This window comes from Pteropus medius, unplaced genomic scaffold (genome assembly GCF_902729225.1).
Source record: "Pteropus medius unplaced genomic scaffold, Ma_sr-lr_union100, whole genome shotgun sequence".
Lineage (NCBI taxonomy): Eukaryota > Metazoa > Chordata > Mammalia > Chiroptera > Pteropodidae > Pteropus > Pteropus medius.
Genome location: NW_024354875.1, coordinates 27,820,496 through 27,837,760, shown reverse-complemented (window position 1 = coordinate 27,837,760; position 17,265 = coordinate 27,820,496). Strand labels below are relative to the sequence as shown.

Below are 17,265 nucleotides of genomic sequence, written 5' to 3'. Positions count from 1 at the left end.
GTAGTGAACACATTGACTACAAGCTGGATTATGGAATGCCAAAATCCAGTCTGAAGCAAATAATATTATAATAAATAGTAGATTTGGTTTGTGTTTAGTTTGATTAAATTAGTTAATGTGACATTACTTAATAAGTACTTTAGTAAATATTAAAAGAATCTTAGTAGGGGCAACTCTAAAGTCAGTTTTCCAGACATTGAATGAAATTACTTAGTGTATCTTAATGACATTTTTTTTTTCTATTCTAGAGAATATATTAAATGTAAACCAGACTGTGTAGGTAATGCAATGATTGACCTCACATAATATTATTTATAAATATTATTCATAGTTCATTTGTGTCATGAATTAATTATGGGAGAGGGAGCTTGGCATGTACAACTAATTGAATATTACGGATGTCTCTACCTATCCAAAAGTATCCATTCAATATTAAAGAAACACATTCTAAAACTCAATTCTTTATTGACAATTATTGAGCTTTTTAAAAGAATTTCTGATACATCATACAACATATAAAATTTCATTAGTTTGTATATTATGTTCTTTTTATCTTTGTTTTACATTAATACTGCCTACTTTTGTTTTAGGCTGCAACCACACTGGAAAACTTAGGAGATGCATTGGATGCCATGGAACCACAGAATGCTCCACTTTTTTATAAGATCACAATAGCCTTCAGCAGAACTGTAAGACCGCCTACTAAAGAAGGGTTCTGTTATCTGTAGCTAGAAACTGAAAATAAGTCACAAAGGTTGAGGCATTAAAGAGCATGTGGCCTAAAGTGAAAATTATACATGTATAAATATGTGATACATTCCTAAGAAACACAGTTCAGAGGAATGATTTCCATCTATAAGAAGCCATCATGCAGGCTTCATGAAGGTAGAGGCACTTGCCGAGCCTGTAAAGATATAGGGAAGTTCCTTTCAGGCAAAAGAAATAGAAAGTAGTTTATTTTAATAAGAGCATTGGATTTATGAATAAGGTGGTTCTTTGTTTTGTTTTTAAAAATTTTGAAAAAAATTTTAATGTGGGTAATAGACTACTTTGGTGGGGGAGATGGTTGGTATCTTACCTTTTTTATAATAGTAAAGAAATGTGTTACAAGTACCCAATAAAAGGAAGGTAATCAGGAATAGAATAGAAAAATACAGCAGAATCTTGAAATGAATACCAGAAATGAGAGGATTGAAATGTTACTTAATTAAATTAGAAAAAAAGGAAAAAGGTACACATAAGTAAAATAATTAGTAAATATAAAGTCGAAAGAAAAAAATAAAGATTTTGTTAAATGACATGAATAAACTGAATTCTCTATTTAAAAATAAAGATTGTCAGATTATGTGAAGTTTAGAGAAAAACAAAACCTGCTGTCACAAAAGTTTGAGTTAAGGAGGGTATATTTACCCTTTTTATTTACCTGTTTCCAGACACATGATTAATTTGCAAAAATTCAAACAGTTTAGTATTTTACTCTTAAATATTTTCTTCAAAAGTTGCGTATTTATTCTAGCGGCATCGCCATTTCTGGAATATTTTTTAAGCTTTTTTCAAGAAGATTCTGAGGCATGACTGTTTAAAATATTCTCACTGGTGGCACTCTTGTCTTTAGGGGGAAAGCAGATCTTTAGTTTTTGATTCCATAAAAAATATATGTAACCTTAAAGTAGTGATTTTTTTGTCTGATTTGTAAAACAATCAGACAGTTTGAAAAGAGTTCTAAAAATATGCTTGTGCAATATCATTAGAAGTGTACTTTTCAACTCTTTTCTTGCTGCACTGTGTAGATAGTAAATAGAGAAGTTTTAGTTTTTTTGTTAAATAATTTTATTTTTTATTTTACTTCTGTGCTATACAAGTAATATATGTAATATATGTGTGTGTGTGTGTGTGTGTGTGTGTGTGTATTTAGAAAAAAAATAATCCATCTGAGTAGAAGAAGTAAGTAATCTTACTCTTTTTTTTTCTTTTTAGTGTGGACGTAATCAACTCATTCTTCAAAAAATTCAAACATTTCTAGAAAGAGCTTTCAGTTTAAACCCTCAGCAATCAGAATATGCTGCAGAATTTGGATACCAAATGATTTTACAAGGAAAAGTTAAAGAGGCGTCAAAGTGGTATAAGACTGCCATGGCACTGGATGAAACTAGTGTCTCCGCACTGATTGGTATGACCGCTGTTTCTATAAATGTTCCTCATATAGAGGCAAGTTATAATTGCTTTTCATACCTGCCATTAAAAACATGTATTTTGTGGTTTTCTAAAATTATTCTCCACTATCCACCATAGAAAATAAAGTCTTTAAAAATAAATTTTTTACTTATAAATAGCTTGGGAGAATAATTTTTATGAAATAGTTCCTGTATCTTATGAATTCCATCGTAACAGGTTTTATATGGGTACCAAGATACCTGTTTTATTTTCTTTTGCCCTTTTCTTTTTCTTCTTTCTTTTCGTTTTTCTTTTTTAATCTAGAAGTTTTTTATATTATGGGGGAAGAAACAAGTTTTATTAATGTTGTTTGTGTTAGCTGAAATTGTGCATGTCTGAATTGATGCGGACTTTGACTATTTTTGTCTATATTTGGTTTTAGGATTTATCCGATGTCAGTTAATAGAAGGACAATTACAGGATGCAGATCAGCAGCTAGAATTTCTTAGTGAAATTCAGCAGTCTATTGGAAAATCTGCGGTACAGTATTTTATTTTATCAAGTGGTAGATTCCGGATACTATGTATGAAATGTGAAATTTTAAATTCTTTATTATTTAGTAATGTCTTTAAAGGGCTAATATTAATATGTAACTAATTTTAATATGTAACTTCCTTTATTAATTTACCTTCATGCAAAATTAGACCTTAAATATTCTTCCACAAGATTCTAAAAATCCATCCAAGCTAATACTTAAATCTGAACAAATATTGCACATAAATAGCACTTTATATACATTTGAAACCTAAGTAGAAATAAATGGCTTTATAACTGAATGGAGTAATTTATAAAAAGTACTTATTTTCTAGGAACTAACCTTTTTACATGCACTTCTTGCTATGAAGAAAAATAAACGACAAGAAGAAGTTATTAATTTGTTGAATGATGTCCTGGACACTCATTTTTCTCACTTAGAAGATTTACCTCTTGGCATACAGTATTTTGAGAAGTTAAATCCTGATTTCTTGCTAGAAATTATTACAGAATATCTGAATTTCTGTCCAATGCAGGTAAGTCATTGTGGGACTTAATTTTAAAGATGCATTTACTTTATGTATTATAAAAGGTGCTAATAAATTATCTTCCACATGTTAGACTATGTCATATCTTAAAATGAAAGTATTTGTATATATTAGTTGAAATAATTTTTAATCAATAGTTATAGTAATGACTGTTATCAGCTAATAAATGTATTGGTTTATAAATATTCATTTGTAATTGATAAAATCTTCAAATCTTGAGTTTAGAAGAACTATTAGAAGTCATCTAATTCAGACACCCACCTTATATTTGAATTTATATAATAACATCTTCATTAAGTGCCTGTCCCACCTCTCGATGCACTCAAAAATATAGTTCTTATTGTGTAACTATGATTATTAGCTGCATTTCCTGTGTTAAGTCAGACTTTGCTTTGTGTTAAAATAGTTCACCCATTTACTGGTCCTCCTTTGGCTCTCTGGAGGGATGTGGAGCAAGTCTAGTTATTTAGTCTAAGTAGGGATCATTCCTGTTTCCTAAAACACCTTCAGATTTTGGAAATTAGTTTTCTTGTTTCCCTATATAATTCCAGGTTTTTAGCACTTTATTTTTTATATAACAAGATTGAGAACCCTGGTTGTGATTTGAGGAGGTTTTTTTTATTTTCTTAGTTCTCTCACTGTGCCCACTATTCCACGTATGGATTTGGCCTGCAAGACCTAAATTAAATCCTTTTCTTCCCTAATGCTGAATGTCCGTCCTGCTTTCTTTATGTAATTATATTACATTTTTTACCATTGTTGAATTAACAGTTAACTAAAGTCATTAAATCTGTCATTCACTGTAACTTTGAACCCACATATGAGACTCTAGGTAAAGTTTTATTCCTATGAACTTTTATCTTCATGATTCATTCCATACTTCAAAATTACCATATCCTTTTGGATCTTGATTATCTTTTATTTTATATGAATCTTTATTGTCATTCATCATCTGCCTTATCTACCTCTGAGTAGAATTGAGGATAAAACTCACTGTTGAATTACCAGAGAGGTTCATTCCATATTGCTATGGACCATTTGTCAACACTCTTCCGTTATAGACAGTGAACAGGTAATTTGATTTAATTATACTCCACTCACAGAGCAACACAGGGATGTCATGATGGCCACTACTTTCATTGCCGAAAATATAATTCTTAGCATTCTCCCTGATTTATAGCTTCAGTAAATCTTAAAAAGGAAATGAGAATAATCACCTTTCCTTAGGGAACCTGTGCTGCTTTTCCAGACTTTTATAATCTTTTTTTCAACTAACCCCTTAAGAATCATACCTGGGATTGATCTCAGTTTCCCCAGTCATGATCTGTTTTTAGTTGCTTAGACCTTGAATGATGCATTTTTCAGTACTCAAGCAATATGCAGAATTCATTCAACAAATGCTTAGAGAGTACCCAGTGCTTTGTTCAGAGCTGAGGAAATAGTGTTTAAGAACAAACTCCAACCCTTACCCTGTTTAGCATGTATACTCTCAGGAGGGGATGGATAATATGATTGAGCACATTAGAAGATAAGAAAATAACAAAATGGGATGGTAATTTTAGATAACATGATTTAGTCAGGCCTCATTAAGATGGTAAAATCTGAAAAAAAAACTTTAAGAGGTCATGTTGAAATATGGTATAGAGTGTTTCAGGTAAAGGGAGCAGTTGTGCAGTGGCCCAAAGGGACAAGGAGTTTGACTGCGACGAATGAGGAGGAAGGGAGTAGTCAGAATTCAGAGCATAAGAGACCAGGTGTAATTTCTCTGATTTCATTTCTGGTTGTAATTTCTCTGGCTTCAATTCTGAGTACAAGGAGCCAATAGAGGGCTTCTGGCATAATTCCAATCAACATTTTAAAAGAATTTTTCTGGCAGTTCTGCTGAGAGGAAACTGTAGGTGGAGCAAGAAATAATGTAGCTGGGTTCCTAGTCCTTTTTCCATGGTAACCTTTATCAGCATGATAGAACCTCGTTAGCCCTTATATGCTGTCTTCATGGGGCGATATCAGAAAGACAGGCTTCTCTTTCCAGCTCTGTTCCTACTTCTTCGGCTCTTTTATATAGTTGTTTTTTTGTTTTTATTTTTTTTTAAATATAACATCTTAGAAGTGGTCCACATAAGTCCTGTTTTTTTTTTTTAATGATTCACTCTGAAACTGTAGTAAAAACAATGGTTTTTCTCAAGAACTAATTTTTAACAAGTGCCAAAGAACATCATAACCTTACCATATCACTTATACTTTCATTATTTTCAATTATACTGAGAAAATAAACATTTTAAGAAATTTACAGTGTATCTATTACTAAGTGAAGAAATGTGAAGTTCTGATCTTAAAGACATATAAAGATTCTTAGTCCTATAAAAGAAGCGAAATTAAATATGAAACAACTATGGAACCGTAGAAGATAGAGAATGTTAAATATTATTACATGGATTATAAGTGCTGTAGAAATGTCAAGAAGTTGAAGTATTCTAGGCACCGGTGCTCATATTCTGAAAATCCTTTTGAGCACACATTTTTCTGTACTCCAACATGGAGAGAAAATACAACACTTTATTGTCAGTAATAATGGCTCGGTGTAAAAGTGATTGTCGATAAGAGGCCATCCTCCAGTTAGGAATGTGTATGTGTGGAGTGTAAGGTGGGGGATGGGGAGGCTCATCCTTCAGGTAAAGGAAATAGCATTAGTAGGACAAAGCAGGATTTGTCCTACATTTAATATTTAAATTGTGATACTATATTTTTAAATTGTGAGTTGGTAACCATTAGATAAGGGTTAGTTAAGTAGAAAACTACTAAATGAATAAACAATTGGTCTAGTACTGCTTTAGTTTTTTATTAGTAATAAAAAAAGTTCAAGGGCAGAAAAGGTATATAAAGGTATGAGATGTTTGGTGTAGTACACATGAGTGTGTTCGACTTTCTGAGTGTGTTGACTAGGAAAACAAAATCTCAACTCTCTAAAAACTGATCATACAGCACTCGGGCCAGTGCTAATTATCGAATTGAGTAAATCACAAGACAGGTTTAGAATTAGAACACACACTGCCTTGAGTCTCAGTTCCAAAAAGAAACTCTACCTCTTAGTTATCTTTCCTTTGGACAGATGTTTTTCCTTGATAAAGTTTTTGAACTGATAACACTCCTTTCATATGTTATAGAATGAGTAATTATATAATAATTTAATAATTATTTTCCTGAACAAAGTCATTATTTATTCATAGATTTCAGGGAGATAAATTAGTATTAGTCTAGTCATAGCACAGATACTGGGCAATAAATCGAATAAGAAAAATTTTTAGAAAAATACATAGTTTTGGTATTCACATTAGAATTAATATGTTTATTTTTAGCTAAACTCTATTATAAAACATATAAAACGACCTACTCATTTGTTTTGTTTAGCCTGCAAGTCCTGGGCAGCCTCTTTCTCCACTTCTCAGACGTTGTACCTCAATCCTGGAGACTATAGTAAGAACCGTACCTGGTCTTCTGCAAGCTGTCTTCCTAATAGCAAAAGTGAAGTATTTGTCAGGTAAGGCATACTTTAAAATCTTAAAAGAACCTTTATATTCTTATGTTGAAGTATTCTAGTATTCTATGATAAAAATAATTTAAGTAAACTAAGAACTCCACATATATGGAGATAAAAGGCCCATTTCATGTGTGTGCAGATAACTAATTTTTATCCAAAATAAAATTTCATAACTCACTTTACTATCTAATTCTTTAAAAATTACTATAAACTTTTGTGGTTTATAGTGGATTAAGTGAATTGTTGGGAAAATAGTGTTCTACTACTTTTTAGAAAGTCCATCAGATAGTACTGGGGCCTGTCAATAATAATTTAGTCTTTAATCTATAGTTGTTGACTCATTGGCATAACAAAATGTAATGCTTACCAGATTTTAGGCCCTAGTGAAATGTATTAATTAATTCCTATTTAGTGTCTGACTGGTTATATACAGCTAAAGAAAACAACCTTAGCATTTTAGGACACCAACATATGTATGATATATATAAACAGACCATCATATGGTTCTTATATATGTACCTTTGCTGGCTGAATACTATGCAAAGTAACTTAAGTTTGTAAAGTCCTAAAGGGCAGAAACCAACTTAAAGGTATTCTCATAAACAGTTGTATCTTATACATAATGGAAAGAATTAAGAGATTGACTTTACTGATTTTTTGGATTGCAGTTTTAACTGTTTGAAAAAAAGAACTAGATGATCTCAAAATCTTGTTTCACCTCTAAAGTAACTCAATGTAAAGTGACTCTACAATACCTTCTTCTAATTGAGTTTTGTTATTGAGCCATATGATATTTCTACTTTCTTCCCAGTTGGAATGGGTATCACCTACTGGGTGATCAAACTGGAACTTTGAGTTCAGTGATTAATTTATTAAACATTCATTTTTATTTTGAAATTTAATATAAATAAGTCTGATTATAAGAATACTTAATTGACAAAATCTTTAGGAATGAAAGTCTCATATATTAACACTATTTTTAAAAGGAGCAGCCTGAAATAATTAAAATAGTTCTGGCATGGGTCTAAATAGCAGTATTCTTGCTAATTTACCAACTGCAATGAGTCCTGCACCAACTTCCTGGGTCTGAACCACACTTAAGTTCTGAACGAAACACAAGTTAAGGGCATGACGGTGTTTCAACTCGAAATAATAACCATGGCCAAATAATAAGATGAAGACTCTTAGGCAAGAACCTTTTCACCATTATCTTAGAGTGATTTTATGTCTTTCTTTCCTGTAATTTAAATGAATAGGAATTTGTACTTTGCCTCTAAATCATTATCCTAATTTTAAAATAAAGTTTGTTATCCTAATTTTTGAGATACTAAAAAGGATATCCCAGAAATTATAACCATTGAACGTTTTTATAAAGAAAAGAAAAATTAAAAAAATAAAAAATAAAGGCTGCTCTCACTTTAGACACCAGCCACAAGTTGAAGGCTTCCCAGGGCCACCTGTACTCCTGACTAGCTGGCTACAGATTTCACAGTTCCTGTGAACTCTGCAGATTCAAGAATTCACTAGAATGACGCACAGAACTCAGGAAAGCACTATACTTACTATTAGAGTTTTATTTTAGCAAAGGATATTAATATGATCCAACAAAAGGAAGAATGGGCAGGGTGAGGTCTTGGAGAATTCTAGACATGAAGCTTCCATTATCCTCTCCCTGTGGAGTTGGGACACATCAACTTTCCAACACAAAGATGTATGATAGTACCTACAGAACATGAGCAGGGAAGCTCGCCCAAGGTTCAGCATCCATAGAGTTTCATTACATAGGCATGGATTGAACCATTGGCCACATGATTGAACTGAATCTCCAGCTCCCCTGCCCCCCAGGTCAGACTGATAGCACATAGCTCAAACCCCAAGCCTCTAATCATGGGGTTGGCCTTTCTGAGGTGGCCAGCCCCCATCCTGAGTCTACAAACTATTATGTCCAAACACAGAGACACTCCTATCACCTGGGAAATTCCAAGATTTAGAGATGTCCTCTCAGGAACCTGGGACAAAGACCAGCCATATTCATTTAGTACATAAGACCCTGACAGAAACAGATCATTGGACAGAAATGTCTTTTATTTTTCCCTCAAGGGAAATTAGACTACTCTTAGATAAGAATGTGATGTTGATGTGATCTTTATTTATGTGGTCTATTTTTCCCAACAATGATTTTATCCATTTTTAAATGTTTAGTGGCCTTTTGAGGCTAACTCCTCATATCTTTCCCCTTACCTTTAAAAGAAACACGATTCTGATCTCAGTTATTCATTTTCTTTAGTCTCTTATTCACAAACCTTGATTCTTCTTTTTTCCATGTACTTTCTCTCCTTTTTTCAAGTTACCTCCTCAATCTTCCTCCTTCCTAAAGGAACAGAGTGATAATTTGCCTGTGAATTTATTATGCTCACCCTCCCCATTTCCTTTTTTGTCTGCACAGTTCTGAGTGCTGGATTGCATCACAGTGAAAAATCCAATATTTATTATGTTTGATGGTTAATAGACAAATTTTGACACTATATTTAATGTTATGTGCTACCTCAGACAAATTTTTGTCCATTAGTCCTCTGTCTCTTAAGAAAAATGTTTTCTATTTAAATAGAGTTTTGTTATAAGTGGGCTGAGCCTTTGGGAACTGTAAGTCCTGACTGTAAGTCTTATTTTGTCTGTTGAGGTGTCAGGTAAGATTAAGGAGAATAACAGAAAATAATTTAGGATCTCTTCTTCCCCCATTCTCTTAGCGAAGTTGAATTGGGAGTTGGCCTAGCTATCCCTACTTAAGACCAGTTGATGAGATGGTGTTGCGAGCAAGAAAAGCGGCCGCCAAAGTAACACTCTTGAACTCATTTGTCTTTCCACAATGCCAGATTTATTGAGTGGAACCTCAGATAAACCAAACAGGTACTCACGCAGGTTAACACACAACACAGAGAGGGGAAGTACAGCATCTTACACGACAGAACGAAGGAATAAAAGCCTTAGCGTCTCCAAAGCAAGCTCTGTTGACTGGTGGGGCGAAGAGCTGCATGTTGGTCCCAAGCCAGTGGCTACGAAAGGTTAGAAGGTCAGAATCTTGGGATCTAGCACACCTATTCATGATGCTATCAGGTTAAACTTGAGCATTGTCTAAGTGTGCAGCTTATATGGACCTTACAAGGTGAGATCCTCATGCTTATCAACTCCTGCAGATGGGGGCTTATCCAGAGCAGTTGTGGCTGATGTTTCTATGGTTTTGGGTGTTCTGGTTATACCCTAAGGGCGTTCTCATTGTGTGCAAGTTGGCATTACTATCATGGCTCCCATGGAATCCATTTTGTAAGGTCCGAAAGTCTTTATGCTCTATACAGATGGCTGATGCAGATCAGTGTGGGTTTTGTCACAAGAAACCACTAGCACCTAGAGTCTGTGCTGCTGTTCAGAATATGAGCTGCTTCCTACCCCATTTACCAGCCCAATGTAGATTCTACTCTTTAAGTCAACTTTAATCTTGGTTATTTCCTTTTATTTTTAAGACTCCCAGATCTACAGTAGGTGTGTTTTCAAATCATTTGGTATTTCAGTTGGTCTTAAAGACATTTTAAATCTATACTCATATTTCTAAATCTCTGAAATACATCCTTAGGCCTATTTTGTTATATTATATACAGTAAAAAATTTCTAGCCAAAAATGATAACTAGACTAAATCTTCTTTGTTAATGTGACATTATAACATGTTAGCTATTTAAATATCCATGTTTTGCATAACTTATTTTAATGAAATTATAAATAAATAAACCTTTTTTGACAAGGAAAATGAATAAAGGTATTTATAGGCCTTTTGGTAACGGTAGTGATCGATTCTGATCTTTTCACACACTTTCCCTAGTTTGCTCATTCTGACCAAGGGGGATGGTCTTACAAATATATTCTGATTTACAGGTATATTCTTTATGCAGACTAGAAGGAAGCTAACTGGTAAAGGTAGAAATTAAACTACAGCCTTATGAACAGAGGACTTTTAAGTTCAAACAGTAGAACTCTCTGTAGACTAACTACTTTTCTTCCTCTTGTCTTTCAGAATCTCCATCTCTTAATCATTTGAATTATAATAGTGCTTTGTTTTCCTCCTTAGGTGATATTGAAGCAGCTTATAATAATCTGCAGCATTGCCTAGAACACAGTCCTTCTTATGCAGATGCTCATCTCTTGATGGCTCAGGTTTATTTGTCTCAGGAAAACTTCAAATTGTGTTCTCAGTCTCTTGAACTTTGTCTAAGCTATAATTTTAAGGTAAGTATTCCAGACTCAACTGGATAAGACATACTACTTTCCTTGAACCTTTAGCAAATGTTTACATATTCAACAAGTTTTTATTTTAGCCTCTAATATTTTGCTAATAAATGCATATTTTAATTGAAAAGATTTGGAATCACAAGCCATAGGAGAGGCAAATAGAGGCAACTGCGTTAAAAAACTATATGCACTTGGCAATGAAAGACCTGGGGTCAGTGTCTGATCTTTCCACTTATCTCCCTCTGAACCTTAGTTGTTTTGTTTTTTTCAATACAACTCATAATGCCTTGTAGTTGTAGTGAACATTAACAATAACGAAATAATGAAAGTGTATAAAAATTGTAAACTATAAAGCATTATACTAAATATTTTTATGTATAAGGATTTTATTTTATTGCCTGTTTCTTTCTTGGACCTTAGTTTTTAGTAACTTATTTTTAGATTCATCATCAAAGAACGCTTAATCATTTTGAACTTACTATGTAGTTTGAGGATATAAACACAGGAGATTTCTAAGATTTTCTGTGTTACATCGTATATCCCTCAGCATTAGGGAAAACCCTAGGTTCAGATGCTTCTTGAACTACCTGGAGTCATGGAGGAGCTCCTCAAACTTTCGCTTTGGTCCACAGGGCCTTGAACCCTCTATTATGTGAGAACTCTTCAGTGTACTGGAGAATTCAAGTTCTAGGCAAGGTTTGCAGAAGATAGCGCCTGCTTCTTAGTGCAGTAGTCTTCAAGGCTGGTGATGCATCGTAATAACCCCTTGTGTAGGTGCTCTACCCTAATCATAAAGTCTAAGAGAAAAGCAGGAGTATTTGCACAAAGCTCACAGGTAACCGAGGCTTCAAACCACAACCTGAAGGAGGATTGTAGCTGTCCCAGACATTAGACTATGGTGCTTCTTTCTAAATTATTTCCTTTTTTCCCTTTGACTCACCCATTATTGTCATTCTTTTTTTTCTGTATACACTATTACTAGCTATAGTAAAGACAGAAGCTTCATTACATGTTTTGGAATAGTATCAAAAAGTAAAACCAATGTTTGATTAAAGTGTCCTAAAATTTTTAATCTTAAAATTAAAAATAAAGATTAAAAAAAAAAACAGTTTCTAGAATTTTGATAACTTTGTATCAGTTCCAGAAGTCTCAGACAGAGAAACTCATTTCCTGAAAACTCAGTTTCTTAGACTATATTTGCCAGCCTTATAAAACTTAGCTCACATTTGCTCTTCTTTCATGCTGGAAGCACTTAATTAACTTCGTTGTCATCTAGAGGGTTGCTAGGTAGTGGCAGTTTCCTGAATTTCATTTAATACAATAAATGATCAGAAAGGTAATAAAGGGACAAAAATAGACCTCATATATACAATCACAGTATGTCCTCACAGATCTATTACTTTAATGTTTGATGGATTGCAAATTTTGTGTTGATACTGTAAGCACTCCAAGGAAGTATTTCCAAATGTTATTTTTTCAGGTGAGAGAATATCCTTTATATCATTTGATAAAAGCTCAGTCACAAAAGAAAATGGGAGAAATAGCAGAAGCAATTAAAACTCTGCATATGGCAATGAGTTTGCCAGGAATGAGGAATATTGGAGCTTCTTCAAAATCAAAATACAAGAAAACTGAAGTTGATGCAAGCCATCGTTTATCAATCTTTCTTGAGTTGGTAGAGGTTCACCGCTTAAATGGAGAACAGGTAGGTCAAGTTTTAATTCAGTGACTCAGATCTGAATTTTTTTATTCAAGGTGTGTGTGTGTGTGTGTGTGCGTGCATGTATAAATGTAGGATATAAAAAGGCTAAAATTATTCCCTTGAACAAGTCGTAAAGTTTAGAAATTTTATTTCTCATTAGTTTGTACAAAATCATGTACTTTCTGCAAGTCTCTGAAGTTAAACATAATTTAACTGGATGACTTTAAATGTCAGTGTACTGACGTTGACTACCATGAAATGTCATAATGTAACATAATGTAAATAACAATATAATGTAATATGGTATACTCTGAAATGTATTAATATAAAATGTATAATAATATAATGTACGATTACTTTGGCTACCATGAAAGGTAATAACATAATATAGTTATAATTCTGTGAAATCCTAAAAGTATTCACACACGTGCACGTGCACACACACGCACACACACACACACACACACCATGCACACACAAGTACAACTGGAAAAAAATGAAAGTACCAACCTGAAATTCTAGCAGTTGAGAAAACGAAAGAACTACTAGATGAATACAGCTTTGGTAAACTCTTAGGACAATCATAAAATCAAATACTTTAAAAAATAATATGGATGGATGGATAGGTAGCAAGCATGTAAGTCTGAGAAAATTCAAGAAAATAAAGAACTTAACATCATTGATACCTGTTATTTGGGTAGCAGGAGTTTCTAATCGTTTATTTTCATATTATAGTGGAAATTAAGAAGGCTGTGTCTAGATACTTGCCAAATCTCAAAGAATTTCTGTTTCACTAATTGACGTAACAGGTATTTAATAAGAACTGTTCAACCACAAATAGTTGATTTTAAGTTGCACTATTTTTTTACATTTTAATGTTTCTGAAACCTGCACGTCTTAATTAAAATCTCTGAAGTTGAGATGACTCTTAAATGACAGTTTAGATTCACTGAGGTTACAGATTTGGAAGTGAGGTAATACATTTACCTGGAGTATAACAAAAATGATGTCCTAGCAGAGGGAAGAGCCTTTGGGTGACTTGTAGACTAGATCCTATCAATGAGGCAGTAATGGACATGGCTAAGAAGTTAGGCTTTGGAGTCTGGCTGCATGAGTTTGAAATCTGATTCTTAACGAAGAGCCTTTGGGTAACTTAACGAAGAGCCTTTGGGTGACTCGTAGACTAGATCCTATCAATGAGGCAGTAATGGACATGGCTAAGAAGTTAGGCTTTGGAGTCTGGCTGCATGAGCTTGAATTCTGATTCTCATTTGTTAACTTCATAATTCTAAAGCTCAATTTCCTTACTGCAAGGTAAGGGTGATAATAGTAATTGCCTTCCAGGTTTTTGTGTGTGTGTGAGAATTGGATAGGATAATACAATGCTATGTGCAAAGTAAATGCTTATTAAATTATAGTAGCAGCAACTCTTGTGTAGCAACTGCTGCTGTCTCAGTTATGAAAACACTTTTCAGCTAACAAACATTTATAATGTTATCTGAATTTGATTTCTGAGTTTAGTTTTACATTTTTGTGCTTTTCAAAAATCCATCAATATTTCATGAATGTTATAACTATGCTAGCACTCATTGTTCATTATTTTAGTGAAAAAATCCTCATTTATAGTGTAATTTGTTTAATATTTTTTAATGTTATTTTAATTTTATTTTTACAGCACGAGGCAGCAAAGGTGTTACAAGATGCCATCCATGAATTTTCTGGGACATCTGAAGAATTGCGTGTTACTATTGCTAATGCAGATCTAGCTCTGGCCCAAGGAGATGTTGAGCGAGCTTTAAGCATGCTTCGGAATGTCACATCCGAACAGCCTTATTTTATAGAGGCCAAAGAAAAAATGGCAGATATATATCTGAAGCACAGAAAAGAGAAAATGTTATATATCACTTGTTATAGGTAAATGATTATTTCAACTTTATCATGTTCTCCTTCTACCACCAACCATTAATCACTCCAGCCAAGTTACTCACTCTCCCTAAAACATGAATCATAGTCATTATGATTATTTCTACCTATAGCTTACTCTAGTTTCTTAGTTCTCCTCCCTTATGAGATGTTATTTCTAGATCTTGAATCTCCATTTGGGAAGGAAAAGAGCAAAAGTTACGTGCAATGCAATGACAGTTTAGGTGTTTAGATGGTCATATTTAATTCTTAATGTAATAGTTATAGCAAAAGAAAGTTATGGTTTAGCACACACCACACTGAAGTATGGGTTGCAATTTTTTTGTGTGTGAAAGGGCAGGGCCTTTAGGAGTTATATGCTGATGCCCTTCACACACACGTGGACATATGCACATACTAACCCTAAAAGATTGCTCTTGCTCTTCTCCCCAAATTAAAAGATAAAACATATAAGGACACATTCCATGTAAGAGAAAATTCATGTTTTATTTCTTGAGAACTGTAAAATGTCGAATTAAGTCATCAAACCAAGTCAGATTAGTTCATCTATATTATGTAAATATCAAAACTCAGAAAGCGGCTCAGATTCTTTGTAGGTGCTGAGTGAGTCAAAGAAACTGAGCAGCACCCCCTGTATACATGGATGAACGAGAGTTCCTACATCATATTTTCTAGGATGTTTTCTAAAGATCAGCACTATCATCTCGAATGATATGAAAGGATTTTTTTAAAGGGTTGGTTTGTTTGAATGCACAATAATATAGCAGTTAAAAGCATAGGTTTTTGTTTCAGGCAGATCTGACACATTAGCCATAGACTTAAACTCAGCGTCATCTGTGAAATCAGAATAATAATCATCTTTCTCATAGAATTTTTGACCAAGTAAATTAGATACTGCTTGTTAAAAACTTAACATCACATTATTATTTGAGTAACTGGTATTTTGACATGTAGTTAGTCTAACTTTTGCATGTAAAAAATAAACAGCAAATATTGAAATAGAAGAGTTTATATTTTTAAGGTAACTCATTTGAGTGTATGACTAATGCTATGACTCAGAGCCCAAGATACATAGGACAAGTGTTTTTTTCCCCCCTATCATTTTTTGGTACCTTTATTCTCATGTCATTTCAAAATTAAACATAACAGAAGAAATATTTTTAGATAGTTAGAATTTATCTACCTTTATTACCTGCATTTCAGAAAATGCAGATATTTAATGAAAAAAATGGTCGATCTAGCATTGTGGGTATGGGTGTTTTTCTTTAACATTATTATACTGTTGCATATATAGAAGCTACTCTGAAGATTATTGATTTATTGAAATAAGTGAGCTTTTATTGGTTTAAAAGATATTTGTATTCAATATACTAACTAGAGTTGGTCTGATTTACAGAGAAATTGCTGAAAGAATGCCCAGCCCTCGTTCTTTTCTCCTCCTTGGTGATGCATACATGAATATTCAAGAGGTAAAGTTTCTAATGCTACTGAACTTAGATTAAAAAAAATTCTTTGTGATTAGTAAAACATTCTGTTTGGTTTTTTTAAATAAAGTTTACCTAATATTCAAAGATTCAGTCATCACAATAAAAAGGGAACAACCATCACAATAAGAAAACACTTTTAAAATCGAGATCTAATAATTTAACACTATCATTATTTAAAATTGAGATGATATCAGAAGCAAGTTGAGAGTCTCCTTTAAACAAAAGGATGAAGAGAGCTATTGGCTGAGATGGCGTTTCCTTTGAAGAGAAGTGCTCCTCTGACTGTATCTGGCTTTTATAATGACTGGCAGAAATGAAAGGTCACGCTGTCTCTCAGTTCTCACAGTATTATTTATGAAGACAAGGGCACAGTTAACGTGCCCTTGTCTTCATAAATAATAAATAAAACCTATGCTATGCTAGTGACTATCACCTCTCTGAAGTTATTAAGGTTTCTGGACTTAAATGTGTAGTTTATTAGTCTCATTAAGTATTCCACATATAGAACTTAATTATAGAAATGTTGGCATTTAGTGGGGTCCAGCTAAGCTATTTATTTATTGCTTATTTTTGGTATCTGCCAACAGCCAGAAGAAGCCATTGTAGCGTATGAGCAAGCATTAAATCAGAACCCAAAAGATGGAACACTGGCAAGCAAAATTGGGAAAGCACTTGTCAAAACTCACAACTATTCAAAGGTAAGTACTTTATAATTTGAAATATATCTACTGGGTCAAATTTTTCTTTTTAGTTTAATTACAGTTAACATTCAATGTTATATTAATTTTAGGTGTATAGCGTAGTGATTATACATTTATGTAACTTATGAAGTTAGACATTTGTGTAATTTATACCCCCGAAAAGTTTAGTACCCATCTGACACCATGCAGAGTTATTACAATATTATTGCCTGTATTCCCTGTGCTTTACTTTACATCCTCATGACTATTTTGTAACTGCCAATTTGTGCTTCTACCCCTATCCCTTCCCCTTTCCCACCCATCTCCTCAACCCCTTCCCATCTGACAATCCTCAGTTTGTTCTCTGTATCTATGAGTCTGTTTCTGTTTTGTTTGTTCATTTACTTTTTTTTTTTTTTT

The 17,265-nt window shown here is 33.3% G+C and overlaps 1 protein-coding gene across 4 annotated transcripts in view; it reads left to right on the top strand.

Moving 5' to 3' along the window:
* TTC21B (tetratricopeptide repeat domain 21B) overlaps positions 1–17,265 on the top strand; it is a 66,091-nt gene that overhangs the window by 16,389 nt on the left and 32,437 nt on the right. For all 4 annotated transcript variants that reach the window (XM_039855231.1, XM_039855230.1, XM_039855229.1 and 1 more), the window contains 10 exons: positions 591–689; positions 1,978–2,170; positions 2,597–2,694; positions 3,024–3,224; positions 6,645–6,774; positions 10,893–11,050; positions 12,534–12,758; positions 14,431–14,669; positions 16,075–16,147; positions 16,753–16,863. In XM_039855231.1, coding sequence (XP_039711165.1) covers positions 591–689; positions 1,978–2,170; positions 2,597–2,694; positions 3,024–3,224; positions 6,645–6,774; positions 10,893–11,050; positions 12,534–12,758; positions 14,431–14,669; positions 16,075–16,147; positions 16,753–16,863 — 1,527 coding nt within the window. The remainder of the gene's footprint in view (positions 1–590; positions 690–1,977; positions 2,171–2,596; positions 2,695–3,023; positions 3,225–6,644; positions 6,775–10,892; positions 11,051–12,533; positions 12,759–14,430; positions 14,670–16,074; positions 16,148–16,752; positions 16,864–17,265) is intronic.